This window comes from Vipera berus, assembly GCF_964194415.1.
Source record: "Vipera berus genome assembly, chromosome: 7".
Lineage (NCBI taxonomy): Eukaryota > Metazoa > Chordata > Lepidosauria > Squamata > Viperidae > Vipera > Vipera berus.
Genome location: NC_138209.1, coordinates 12,490,559 through 12,505,324, shown reverse-complemented (window position 1 = coordinate 12,505,324; position 14,766 = coordinate 12,490,559). Strand labels below are relative to the sequence as shown.

The 14,766-nt window shown below is 41.2% G+C and overlaps 1 protein-coding gene across 2 annotated transcripts in view; it reads right to left on the bottom strand.

Moving 5' to 3' along the window:
- Positions 1-14,766, bottom strand: part of ARHGAP24 (Rho GTPase activating protein 24) — a 446,454-nt gene that overhangs the window by 52,911 nt on the left and 378,777 nt on the right. The window contains exon 1 of one of the 2 annotated variants that reach the window (XM_081332697.1): positions 12,130-12,251. The exons of the other annotated variant lie outside the window; for it this stretch is intronic. Coding sequence (XP_081188823.1) covers positions 12,130-12,244 — 115 coding nt within the window. The 5' untranslated portion in view covers positions 12,245-12,251. Of the gene's footprint in view, positions 1-12,129; positions 12,252-14,766 lie in introns of those variants that run through there. 2 annotated transcript variants of the gene reach the window in all.

The window sequence follows — 14,766 nt, the reverse complement described above, 5'->3', positions numbered from 1 at the left end:
ACTGCAGGTAAATTAGTAACATAGTTGTTGAATGAATCTGGCTTTCCCCATTGACTTTGCTTATCACAAGGTCACAAAAGAGGATCATATCATGCCAGAATACTGCAACCATCATAGACATGACTCAGTTGCCAAGCCTCTGAAGTTTGATCACATGACCATGGGGATGCTGCAATGGTCGGAATTGTGAAAAATGGTCATAAGTCACTTGTTTCAGTGTCGTTGTAACTTTGAATGGTCACTAAATGAACTGTTGTAAGTCGAAGACTTCCTGTACTTAGCTGTGCTTTAGGAGATTCTAGAATTATGTGGTTGGTATTGTGAATCAATGGGATAAAATCTACATATATAATTTATATTGTGCTCCTCGGGAGGAAAGCCATGGCAAATCTAGACAGCACACTAAAAAGCAGAGACATCACCCTGTCAACAAAAGTGCGTATAGTCAAGGCTATGGTCTTCCCAGTTGCAATGTATGGCAGTGAAAGTTGGACCATAAAAAAGGCTGAGTGCCAAAGAATTGAGGCCTTTGAACTCTGGTGCTGGAGAAGACTCCTGCGAGTCCCTTGGACTGCAAGGCGATCAAACCGGTCAGTCCTAGAGGAGATCAACCCTGACTGCTCTTTAGAAGGCCAGATCCTGAAGCTGAAACTCAAATACTTTGGCCACCTAATGAGAAGGAAGGACTCACTGGAGAAGAGCCTAATGCTGGGAAAGATTGAGGGCAATAGAAGAACGGGACGACAGAGAATGAGGTGGCTGGATGGAGTCACTGAAGCAGTAGGTGTGAGCTTAGATGGACTCCAGAAGATGGTAGAGGACAGGAAGGCCTGGAGGAAGATTGTCCATAGGGTCCCGATGGGTCGGACACGACTTCGCAACTAACAACAACAACAACATTATCACAACATACCCACACCGTGAACATCCCTGTGAAAAGGTTTTGATGCCACTTATAGAAAAGGAGTTACAGAAATATTATAAATCTTATAATGGAGCAAAACTTGTACTTGAGTATTGATTGTCTCCCTTTCTAGGATATATAATAGTCTATATTATACAGAATGTAGAATATGTACTCTGTGAATTCTCCAAGATTATTTATTGTGTTCTTCCCCTCCTTCCTGCTATTAACACAACTCTATTCTTTAAAAACTAATAGAAGAATCAGGAAGAAAGAGTAAAGTCAGCATAATTTTCTGCATAGCACACATTCTGTGGCTTCATCAACATGGGAGCAATATAGCAGTATCCCATCCCATCTGCAGAAATATTGGACGAAGAATGGATAAATCTGATGAATTTTATTTCTGACATTTTTTCCAATTTCTAAGTTTGTCTTAATTGTCTGCAGCTTACTGTGGATTTTTGCTTTTATTTTCAAAAAGAATCACTTGCATATTAATTTCACTGGTATTCATATTCTGCATGTTTTTCTCTGGCATTCTTGCATGCATCTTTTTATTAAAGAACTGTAGGAGATGACCAAGCTGAGCCCGAGGAAGGGGTCAAACATGTCATAAGTCATGAGTTCCTGCACACCCGCACCAGATCTAAGTCCAGCCCACGTTGACTTCCTTTCTATTCTTAACTCCCGCTAATTTCCCTTGACTGTTAGTAGCTCAGATTCTTGTAGAGAGCTTAAGCTTGCAATTAATTTTTATACTCATTTGAACTGCCTGACTCTCCCGATTTCCCCGGCACTTCACAAGAACATCATTGTCAATCTGAGAAAAATTCAACCAGAACTCTATTCTGGTTCAAGGCAGAAAAGATGTGTTGGGTCTCTGCAGCCCCCATTCTAGCCACAGTACCATACATCTAATCAAATTTGAAGATAATGTTTGGCTAGTGATCAAGAACTGGCCACCTAAAAATGCCTCAAAAACTTGGAGAAACACATGGCTAATGACCAGAAAGAGACTTGACTTGGTGAAATATGTCATTTATAATTCCTAAACTAAACCAAGAGAAAAGAGGGCCACCAACAAAGCTTCAAAACGTTAATGACCAAGTAAGACATTAGATTTTTTTGCATTCTTGTCAGGTAGTCCTCAATTTACAACCACAGTTGAAACCAGAATATCTGTTGTAAGTCATTGCACCACTCATTCGAGTGAGACTTGGTCTTCACCTCTAGGCCACCATGCCGGTTGATCTCATTGTAATAAGTTGCTTATATGTGTGAACTGTGAGGTTGCCCAAAACACAATTAGACTCTGAAAACGTATATCTGAAACTCTGTAAACATATCGACATATTTTTTTATTGTTGAAAGATAGGCTTTAGACTGTAAATCACTTTTTAAAAAAGAAAAAAAAAAAGAAAACTAATACAATATAAAACTTAAATTACAGTGTCATGTATCTAAACATATTAATTATAAATGGAGGACCAAGAAAGGGAGTGACTTTTTTTTGTGTTCAAATAATGCATGGCTGATCTCATTAATTATTGCAACGGAGATAAATGGTGAATTCCATTAATATTTCAGAAATACTCTTATCGTGGAATCTCTAACAACCCAGGTCTGACAGGCAGCCATGACTGAAAATCTCTTTAAGTTACAGAGTCCATTTGCCTAGCCGAGCTTAATCATTCTTCATTCTGGAGAAAACATCATGCAAAGAGGTTTGGAGATTTTTTTTCTGCACCAAGGTGTCCTGTTCATCAGACTGCCATTTTGTATCCGCTACAATGTCCAAAGTATAGCAAAATCCTAGGACATTTTAGGAATGGTTAGGAACTGTCACACTCACCAAAAGTATAAACAAAATAGAAAATATTTGACAAAAATATCACCTTGGTAACGTGAACATGTTGGAGAGAAAATGGCAGAATATGTAAGGCCCTTTGTGCTCAAAACAATACTCTGAGGCAATTCTGTTACAGCTAGTCCTTGACCTATGACTGTTATTTGAGCCTGGAATTACAATTGTAAGCCATGCCAGTTGTTAAGTAGGTCATCAGGTGACCAATCCAATTTTATGACATAGTTTTACGATGGTCATTAAATGAATGCTACAAGCATTAAGTAATGACTTTTTTTAATTGGAAGCAAATAGCAGATGCTGTTTTCTGGCAAAAAAAACCTTAGTAAATTGTGGTCACATGACTGTGAGACACTCAAAATGCCTGTAAATGTAGGCAGGGTGTTAAGTATCCAAAATGTGATTGTGTGAGAGGAGTCACCATTGGAACTGCAAATCCAGGTCGTGCCTTTTTTTGGGTCTCTTATAATGTCATAAGTCAAGGACAGGGCTGTATAGCAAAATGTCTGTTTCTAATACGATTTGTAAAAAATTCTTTGGACACCAGGATGTTTTATTCCTTTTCATTGTTCTTCTTCCTCAGAACTTTATTGCTCAAAGAGAAATTGCAGTAAACAGCTGAAACAGGTAGTCCTTGACTTAGGACCACAATTGAGCCCGACATTTCTATTGTTAAGCGAGATATTTGTTAACTGAGTTTTGCCCCATTTTACGACTTTTCTTGCCACAGTTGTTAAGTTAGTAACATGGCTGTTAAGTGCATCTGGCTTCCCCATTGACTTTGCTTGTCAGAAAGGGGATCATATGACCCCAGGACCGTCATAAATATGAACCAGTTGCTAAGCCTCTGAATTTTGACCATGTCACCGTGGGGATGCTGCAGTGGTTGTAAGAATGAAAAATGGTGGTAAGTCATTTTATTTAGGGCGCTTGTAACTTTGAACGGTCACTAAACAAACTGCTGTAAGTCAGGGAGTACCTGTACCAACCAAGGAATAAAATTATACCCATGCAAATTTCTTGGGATATGAAACCGGGTTGATCTTCAAAACTTAACCTGTTCCTTTTACTTATGGCAAACGTCCATCTTGGTACTTTTTGATGCTTATATCTCAACATAAAAATATCCACTTTTTTATCCCTCAGCTTTTTTGATATCACCAGCCAAGTTTTTAAGGTGGCTTCCAGCTCTGATGGGAGGGATATATCTGGTGCAGTCGTGCAGTGAAAGTCCTGGCAATTCTGTGCTTTGACCTTCCTTTAATATATAGGCAAAGAAGCCGTTCTCATTAACGGTTATTGCTTTCAGAACAGAGGGCTGGTTATGTGTTGAATCATGTAGGGTGATAAACAGCTGACAGTCTTATTTTCTTATGAAAGTCCTGGGCAGATAATTTTTTTAAAAAAATGGGAAGGAGTTTGAAACTCATTAATGGCAAATTAAGCAATCTTTTTTTTCTCAAGTTCTGAACAGGAAACTTTACCAAGTGCAGCGTAATAAAAGCTGAGAGCAGGCCAGTTCTGAGACCACAGCCTGTACTCTTCCACTAATGGGTATACTGGCAATGGGCCCAGTATCAGTGGAGCAGGTGGCTCCAGGTGAGGACATCCTTCTGCTGGAGAAAGAGTCACAGAACTGCCTTGGAGGTCTTCTAGTCCAATCCGCTGCTTGAGAAGGAGATCTTATACCATTCAGTTGTACCAGGTAGGGGTAAATTAACTAAGTGAACTTAATTAAGCTGTAAAAACAAACAGTTTTAGTTCCTTATTCTAGGTCCTTCCTAAATTGCTTTTGAGATCCACTTCTGCCATGGGTAACAATAATAATAATAATAATAATAATAATAATAATAATAATAATAATAATAATAATAATAATAATAATAATAATAATAATAATAATAATAATAATAATAATAATAATAATAAATGTTGGAAGGGGCCTTGGAGGTGATCTAGTCCAACCCCCTGCACAGGCAGGAAGCCCCATACCATTTTAGACAAATGGCTGCCCAATCTCTTCTTAGAAATTTCCAGTGTTGGAGCATTCACAGCTTCTGGAGGCAGGTTGTTCCACTGATTAATTGTTCTAACTGTCAGGAAATGTTTCCTTAGTTCTAGGTTGCTTCTCTCTTTGGTTAGTTTCCATCCGTTGCTTCTTGTCCTGCCTTCGGGTGCTTTGGAGAATAGCTTGACTCCCTCTTCTTTGGGGCAGCCCCTGAGATATTGGAACACTGCTATCCTGTCACCCCTTGTCCTTCTCTTCATTACACTAGACATCCCCAATTCCAGCAACCATTCCTTATATGTTTTAGCCTCCACTCCCCTAATCATCTTTGTTGCTCTTCTCTGTACTCTTTCTTTCTAGAGTCTCAACATCTTTTTACATTGTGGTGACCAAAACTGGATGCAGTATTCCAAGTGTGGCCTTACCCAGTGGTGGGATTCAAATCCCTGAACAACCGGTTCTCTGTGTGGATGCAGGCCTGGGCCTCCGAGGTCTAATACAGACTTCCGGAAGTGGCATCCCCACACTTCCGGCGGGCCGTTCTAGCCTGGGATGCCTCCTCCAGGTCTCCTAGGCCTAGAATGGACTTCCGGAAGTGGCATCCCCGCACTTCCGGCTGGCTGTTCTAGCCTGGGAGGCCTCCTCCAGGTCTCCTAGGCCTAGAATGGACTTCCAGAAGGGGTGTGCATGCAGTTAGTTCTCCAAACTGAACAAAATTTAGCTACCAGTTCTACCGAACTGGTGCGAACCAGCTGAATCCCATCACTGGCCTTACCAAGGCATGTAAACTAGCCTTTTGGAATCTAGAGGCCAGATATCACTTTGTGATGGACATGCATTATTGAACAAAAAGCTACATTTCAGTTAGTGGTTAGTGAAAACAATTCTTTTTTCCCCCACACAAGAGGATCAAGACATTTTAGGGCAATGAGTGAGACTGGATGAGGTTTCATGGAAATCCAAAGACAAGATAGGATAGGGGACCCAAGTCAAATTCTTTTGAAAAATGTAAACAGAATAACAGAGTTGGAAGGGACCTTGGAGGTCCTCTAGTTCAGCCCCCTGCTCAAGCAGGAGGCCCTATACAATTCCAGACAAGTGGCTGTCCAATCTCTTCTTGTAAACCTCCAACAATGCAACACCCACAAGTTCTGGAGCCAAGCTGTTCCACTGATTAATTGTTCTCATTGTTAGGGAATTTCTCCTTAGTTCTAGGTTGGGTCTCTCTTTAATGACAGCTGAAGATACCCACTGGCTTCACAAAAGCTCCAGGAGAAACCAAAGTTCATAAGAATATAGGTACCATATGCTTCTATTTTATTATTATTATTATTAGTTTGGTTTTGTTTTAGAGTCCTAGTAAACAGGGAATTTCTTGGTAAATATTTTGTCCACACTCTTTGCAAAACTGGGCAAAACCGGCCCAGGAAAGAAAGAACTGTCAGCCCTCAAAGAAAGAAGAAAAGAGGAGAACTGAGAGAGGATGGCACATAGGAGAGAAAGACAAAGATGAGAACGTAAGGGAATTTTATCCTTAAAGTAATAGAATGTATGCTTTCTGTTATGAATACATCTGTCAAAATGAATCTTCTAATTTCTTCAAATTAAGTAAGCTTAAGTACATATTTCCATTTTGCTTTGTGAATATGCTGTAAAAAGCATGAAAAGTTTCAAGCAGAGAACACTTGGGGGAAATCTGAACTCGAGAAGTTGATTTTGCATAGATGAAGATGGGCAGATATTTAATCAGAGAAGATAAGTTCACAGTTGATTCACTAACACGTTGGATTTCATGGACATAAGAGCCATATGGTTATCAAGCATGCAAGCTGTACTATTGATTTTCTACAGACTGTTGACATACTCTTTCAGAGGACTGAGTAAACCCATTAAGAAATGTAAGAAAATAGAGAGCTGTCTACTTTGGACTTGCCTGCCAGTAAATATTTCTGGATTAATTTTGTACAACGGTCGGTCTTATTCAGGAGACAATGCTGTTGAACAGGAGTATTAAGTCAGCAGCTGGGATACTATCTAGTGCACAGAATAGGCACCATGTGACACCAGTGTTGGAAAAGCTGCTGTGCCATGTTCTGCTGCTTGCTAATTGTTTTCTGCGATCAATTTGAAACATTGATTTTAATCTTCAAAGCTCTGAGCAGCTTATGACCTGTCTTCATAAGGGACAGCCTGTCTCATTATGAACCTGTTCAATTATTAAGAACTCCTGAAAAAAGCCTTTTTGAAGACTTCACCATTTCAGAAGCCCTTAACAATAAAGGGGAATATTTGCAGCTCAGGGTTGAAATGAGGAGCCCTTGGTGCTCTCTGAGCTTGGTTGCTTTCTTGAAGACGTTTCATTACCAAACCAGGTCACATCATCAGTGCTAGAGCTAGTTTGAGTAATGAAATGTCTGCAAGGAAACAACCAAGCTCAGAGAGCACCAAGGACCGTTCCTCACCCCCACCCCAAAGCCCTTATGTCAGGCACAAAGATGCAACACATATTTCCTTCAGTTCTACAACTGTCCCCCTACTCTACTGACAACTCTTGTTTGGTTTATCCCCTAAAGTTGTGAAAGCTTCAAACTGTGCAGACTGGACTCATCCCATTTATCTTCACATCTTGCCAATCCCATCTTCTCCTGGAGGGGTCCATTCATTTTAGGTTTAGGTTTATTCAATTTCTATACCGCCCTTCTCCCGCCCTTCCTATACCGCCCTTCTCTTACCTTGAAGGCAAATTCTACTTTCATTTCTCAGAGTTCAAGTAGTGGCGCTCTTGACTAACGAGCACAATTGCTCAGCGAAACATTTGTTAAGTGAGTTTTGCTCCATTTTACGACCTTTCTTGCCGCAGTTGTTAAGTGAATATATGCAGTTGTTAAGTTAGCAACACGGTTGATAAGTGAATCTGGCTTCTCCATCTGGCTGTGCGGGTCAGAAGCTTGCAAAAGGGGATCACGCGGCACTGCAGGGACCCTGCAACCATCATAAATATGAACCAGCTGCCAAGCATCCACATTTTGATCACATGACCATGGGGATGCTGCAAGTATGAAGTTGCAAGTATGAAAAACGTTGTAAGTCACTTTTCTTAGTGCTTGTTCACTAAGTGAGGTTTGTAAATAGAGGACTACCTGTACGTGTGAGCAAAAATCCTAAAGAGACAGGATCCTAGATTTCTCAAGAGTTCTATTTGCATCTAAATAAATCCAAGGCCTTCTTCAGGCCTGTTTATAGATTCCATTGTGGCTGAAGGCAACATGAAATGAGATGGGCAGACAGGGATAGAATGTGCAATCCTGTAAACAGACACAAGGAACGTATAAAAATAGGTCTATTAAAAAAATAAAGAAACTCTCTGCCTTCTAAATACCAGGCAAAAGGAGTGTCTTTTTATTCTTCTGAAGCAGAAAGGAGCCAAGTATTACGGTACTTTTCAGGCACTGCATTTGACAGAGGAGAGATGAATTTACACATCCTTGCTGTTTCCCTTGTTGTTTCTAATTTTTCTGATGTTTAGTTTGTTTTGGCTATTAGTTTGTAAATTCTCCCCCGCCATCTGCGATTGGATTCAAGACTTTCTTAGGGACCGGTTACAAACAGTGAGGGTCGGGTCTGCTTTGTCCACCTCCCTGAAGCTTTGCACCAGCATGCCACAGGACTGTATGCTTAGCCCCTACCTGTACTCTTTACACACATATGATTGTGTATCATCTGACCCATCCACTGCGATAATCAAGTTCGCAGATGATACAACTGTGGTGGGTCTTATTACAGGTGGGGATGAGACAGCATACAGGGCGGAGGTACAAAAACTATCCATATGGTGTAGTAACACAACTTGCACCTAAACATCAGCAAGACGAAAGAGATGGTGTTAGACTTCCGGAGAAAAACCTGCCCCACTTTACATCGGGGAGGACTGTGTGGAGAGTTTCCTCCTTTAAATTTCTGGGAGTCTACCTCTGCAAAGATCTGACCTGGAAAGTTAATACAACCCAGGTGGCTAGAAAGGCCCAACAGAGGCTTCACTTTCTTAGGGTCTTGCGGAAGAACAGGGTAGAACAACGGCTAATGACCCTCTTTTACCGGTCTACTATAGAGAGCGTCCTCCTGTATGGTATTGTGGTTTGGTATGCTGGTCTGACAGCCGCGGACAGGAAAGTATTACAGAGGGTAGTGAGCACAGCACAAGACATTGTGGGCTGTCCCCTGACACCACTGGATGACATCGCCAGGGCTCATTGCCTTGGAAGAGTGAGGAAAATTCTCAGGGATGACTCACACCCTGGACGGTATCTCTTTACTCTCCTACCATCGGGTAGGAGATATAGGAATATAGCCAGCCGTACTAACAGGCTGAAAAACAGCTTTTATCCGTGGGCTGTTAGGCTTTTGAATGGGATATAATCTCTGTGAACTTATGCAGAATTGACTTGGGAGGCCGGTGTGTGGTGTAGTTGGTTCACATGGTGTGGTAGGATGGAGGGTTTGTTGTCACTGTGTGTTGGGGGGAGGGAGCACAGGGGGAGGCTCAGCTAATCTCAACGTACACATGTTGTACTTTGACAATAAAGGTTTATTATTATTATTGTAAATTCGTAACAATTTTCTTGTGTGAAAATCCAGACTCTCTTGTGCATTTTACCATTTGCAGTTTTGCACACTTCCTAATGTATTTTTTTGGAAAGTCCACTAATGTTATATACGTTTGTAAATTTTGCCACATTGTGTATTTAGTGAATATTTCCCTAAAACATGGTTTTATGAGTGTTTTTGCGTTGCATGTGTTATTAAATTTTGAATAGTGAGTATTTCAACACGCATGTGTACTCACCCTTCAAGAACAAAACCTCATTCAGACTGAATTATTTAAAAATTCTTCAGTTTAGCTTTTAGCTTAAGACTTAAATGGTAAGATTTTTATGCTTTTAATACTTTATTTTTTTTGTCGACTATGCAGTAACTAGGAAAGCTTTTTTGTAGAGGGATGGTATAAAAACAAAGAAATAAAACCACATTCCAAAATATTGGATGCTCGCACCCAGCAGACAATCATATTCTCTAGAAAATAAATCAAACTAACTTCCCCAAAGCTTAACTCCCAGTGTGTCAGAAAAGGTAACCTGGTCGCAATCCATTCTAAGCTACCTGGGCTAATGTGACACTCCAAAATTTCTGAAGCATCAGTTTTCAATCATTTGTTTATCAATTTATTTAGTGGATTGCCATTGAAAGCTTTTGCTGATCACCATATAAGCAAATATTAGGCCATGAACACCTCCTGAACTGACATCTGTGAACAAAAAGATATTTTAAAATGTCTAAATGTTAAGGATCTTGTGAGATCGCCGAATTCTGGGAGATTTAAGTACAATAAAACTTCAGGAAAACCAGAAAAGTCTCAAGTTTATGAGGAAAGATTCTTGATATAGTATCTCTTCTGGATATGAATCCAAGAAGGCTGAATGGTCATTTCTTGATCTTGCTCATTGCTTTGATCCTCAAAATTCTGTGCTTGCTCTTTGCTTTAAAGCTTGCTAAGAAATGAGATTTTTAATTCTGATTTAGTCAGATGTGGCAGATCAAACGCCATTTTTTTTTGTTCAGTAGGGTCTCTGATGGTCAGTTCTGAGCTAAAATTGATCACAGCTGAGCTGAGATGGCCCTGTTCCTCTGATTTTCACTATCTGGGTTGGAATCAGTTGAGGGAGTGGTCTGTATTATCTCCAGATGGAAAGAATTCACACTGAAAAATATCCTCAGAAGAAATCTACCCTGAATGGAATCTCCTAATTCTACAGTGGGCTTCAAGATGTCATTGGAGATGAATCTGGAGACTCTTTTGTAGGAAAAACTAAAGTTTAAATTTCCCAAAAAGCAAATGGTTTCTAAAAGACTACCCAAATAACTTCATATATCCCTTGAAGTATCACTGAATTTTGTCTAGAGATTTTTTTTAAAAAAATAGAAATGTTTAAAAGGATGTTCAGAATGTTGAGATCATTTATTAAATTTCTGGAAAGTGACAGAAAGGTCTATCCTTTTTTTAAAAAAAAATCAGCAACAAAAAGACTTCTTTAAATAGTTCACTGCAATTGTACATAATCCCGAGACTTGCATTATAATCAACCCAAACATGCTTTACGCAGCATGTTAAATACATTTAGGAAATGACTAGTACACATGATACAATTCCTTTACTACGTGGTCATTGCACATAGAGTGAAACTCTGACAGTGTCTTACTGTCCCTTATTTATTTCATTTCTTTCCAAGTTTCCCACTGGAAATAAATCGAATGATACCAACAGAAGACTGACGATAAAGGGATCACTGAGTTTCTCTTGACCCAAGGCAAGATCCTATTTCTTAAGTCTTATCTCAGATCTGTACAATAAAGATATTTAGTTCCTTGGGTCCCCTCCCATCACAAAAAGCACACTGTCCCTTTTTATATTAATACATGAGTTTCAAGGCTTCGTGCCAAAGAACATATTGCCTCCAGAGATGAGGAGTCATTAACTGTCACAGGTAAGGGGAATGTAATTAAAACTAAACAGTCTAGTAGAGACTGTGCTTGCTCTTATGCCCTATATCTGTGTGCCATAGGGTTTGCCAACTGGGTCAGTTCTGGGGAATTCTTTTTTATGTTTTTAAAACTAATGCTACGCCTGCTCTTCCCCTCAATAACACATTTTGTACTACCGCCACCAGCAGCTGTGTTAGACACACATGCATGCACACACATGCCCAGGGAAAATCCTATGCATTGATTAGAAGTATAATAATTAAGCAAAAGGGGGTGGGACAACCAGCATGAAAAGGTTGTGGGGTTTGTTGGTTTTTTTTGCATCAGGGAAATGAAAAAAGAAGTGAGCTGCAGAAGGCATGCAAGCAAACTCACACAGCAAAATGTTAACAGAAGAAAAAGACTGGACTCTACTGCAAACCTTTACAGCTCACCAACCCTTTTCAAACATGAACGGCTCTCTTGCTCCTTGCTTTCGAGCTCTATCGCTGACCATTTCCTCCGTGCTTAAACGGGAGCAGGTGTCCTTGATGCCTGACTGATTTTTATAGCACCCCATGCACGGTGATTTTTAAACCCTGCTAAACCTTTGGCGCCCTTGTTGGTTTCCACTCCTGGGTCTGCAAACCTGCAAGGAGAAAAATAAGGGCGATCCTGCAGCAGAAACCTCGACCCAGGTGAAATAAACTTAAAAACTGGCAAACCGTTTATCGCTTCGCCTCTTTTGTTTTCCTGAATTTCTGTTCAAAAGGCATTTTCGGCTTTCTCACATTCCCAAGCCCCGGTGGAAAGGACAAGAAGAAGTGTGCCTACCTTTTCGGAAGCTAAAACATCGCTTGATCCTCCTGTAAGTAGTTTTGGGAACAAAAGGTGACGACGCCAGGGCACCTGAGGCACGGACCCCCGTATTCCTGTCTTCGGGCATCATGCGGGCCTGAGAAAGAGTTGCTAGCCCAAAGCAGACGTTAAAGACTATTTTGTGATGTCATGGTGCAATCAATCATTCTCATTTGCTCCTGCCTGTCTTCTCATCTCCACTCCTGAGTATCTCAGACTTTGGAGGTTCTCCGTCTCGGCTGAACGTGGCGAGGGCAGGCTTTCGAGGAAAAAAAGGGGCTTGTCGCTTCCTTCTTTTGCCAGTGCTTTTCAGGTGCTTTGGCTTCACTCTTCCTTGGCTCCTTTGCTCTTTTGCTTCTGGTCTGATTGCCCGTTGAATGGTCACAATGTCCTACCACCTTGACGAAAGAATCTCAACCCCGAGGTTCATTGTTCGGGGAAGGTACCACCTGGGTGCTTCGTGGCACGTTTTGGGGGAAACCGTGCCTCTTCTCAGCTGGAAACGTACAGGGTGGAGCAAGTGAGAAGCGGGGAAGCAGAGACTCCAGTGCGAAAGGTCAGCAAATAGCAGTGCATAAAGGGAAGATGAGAACAATGGCCAAAAAGGACCCCAAAAGAACTGAGTTGCAGGCTCCTGGATGGCTCCTTTCTTTCTTTCTTTTTTAAAATCTCGGTAAAGAGGGGACAAAAAATAAATCACGACAGCATCTCCCTCAAGGCTCCCCTTGTCCGTCACAGATGCTCTTCAAAGAGCTGCTTCTTCCCCCCACCCCTCCCCAATTATCATGCAAGAAAATGCTCTCCCTTCCGATAGTCTGGATGATTTCTTGCCTTCCTCTCTCCCAGCTCTTGAGGCAAAGGCATGGGGCTCCGGCAGGATCAGCCGTTCATCAGCACCACCTTTAAGTTCCTCCTCGGCAGATTGGCTGTAGCACGCACGCCTCTTCCAAGGGGATGCCCGTGCCAAGCTTTTCCCCGTCCAACTATTCTCCATGGAAGGGTCTCAAAGGCTGCGGCTGAGACTGCTGCCACCGCTGCTGCTGCTGCTCGCCCTGCTGCTTCCGACCACTGTTGTTGCTTTCTGCTCCAGCCTGCTGCAAGCGTGTGGCAGGTGCGGGCAAAACAATATAGAGGAGGCAAAGCTGCACCCAAGCAGCGTCTGCAATGTTGATTTTCTAAAATGTTGACTTTTGACTTGACTTCAAAGAAATGTCACGTGCGCCTGGCGGTTTTAAGAGCCCCTTTGCTTCTCGCAGAAGCGTCCCACTCCCCCTCGCCTGTCCCATTAATCTTTCCTGCTCCTGGGTGCCCTTCAGTTTCCACTGCTATTCTGACTTTCATGCTGTGTAATCAAAGCTTGTCTTCACTCCTATCAAGAGCAGCAACAAAAAATGTCATCTTCTAAATCTAATTAGGAAAGAATTTAATGCACACAGAAACATTCAGGGAGCTAACTTGGCATTCTGGCCAATGCTGTTAAGGCTGTTTTTTTTTGTATCTTCTTTATCCTCACCGTCCATAAACAATTATTTTCCAGAGGGTTTCTTCCCCTCCTAACCCCCTTGCTGGCACAAAACATCGCAGTTTAATAAACCGGTTAATAATTTGCAGAGCTCCTGCTCTGCGAGTTTCTGCCTTTGCACTAGGCTGCTAGAAGGTCAACCCCCAAATATTAGGGTTTTACCAAAGGGCACTGATGCATTTTTTTTAACAGTTCAGAAAACATGCCTTTCATTCCAACGAGATGGGGGGGTGATGGATGCAAGTCTTGAAATGCACATGCAAAGCAGAATTTCTGTTCCAGGTTGTTGTTTTTTCTTCCCTTGCTCCTTTCATTGCAAGCCAGATTTTTATCACAGACCAGCACAATTTGAAACCCATCACTTCTCTCCAGCTAGTCATATCTAGTGATCCAGGACAAGGTTGATAAATTTCTTCTTTTTTTTTTTTGATTCATACGTAGAATTTCAAAAACGATAAAAAAGGTGGAGCTGGCGAGCAACCGAAAGGCTACCGCACGTGACTTAGTTCTGCTTAGTAGGTGAAATGTTACAGGCTAGGCTTGAATATATGGAAATTTAAAAAGCGGAACAATGAGGAAGACAAAAGAGCATTTAAAATAATATCGGAAACTGCCTTTTGTCTAGGCAGATTATTTTTCCATCTAGCCCAGCCTTGCCTACTCTGACTGATGGCAGCCTTCCAGGACCTGTGGCTAAGAACCATCTTTGCCTCCACCTTCTATTTAGAATATCTTTCCTAGGAATAACAGACACTGAATCTGCAACTTTACACATGCAAAGAAGTGTACAATCACAGTCTCCACAAAGTATGATGCATTAATACAGCAAAAGAGAACACTGGATTATCTGCAGCTACATGATCTTGGATATAGTGTAACATACTGGTCTTTCCCTTTGATTTTCTTTAATACAGAATATTCAGGAACACGGGTCTTCCACAAACTCACATTTTATGTTGCTAACAAAAGTACTCCGCTTATTTATTCAACCAATATATTAAGGAAAAGAGGAATGGAAGAGAATGACCATGGTTTTTAAAGTGGAGGAAGAAACATCAATAATGCTGATGACACTATATTACACTGGCAAG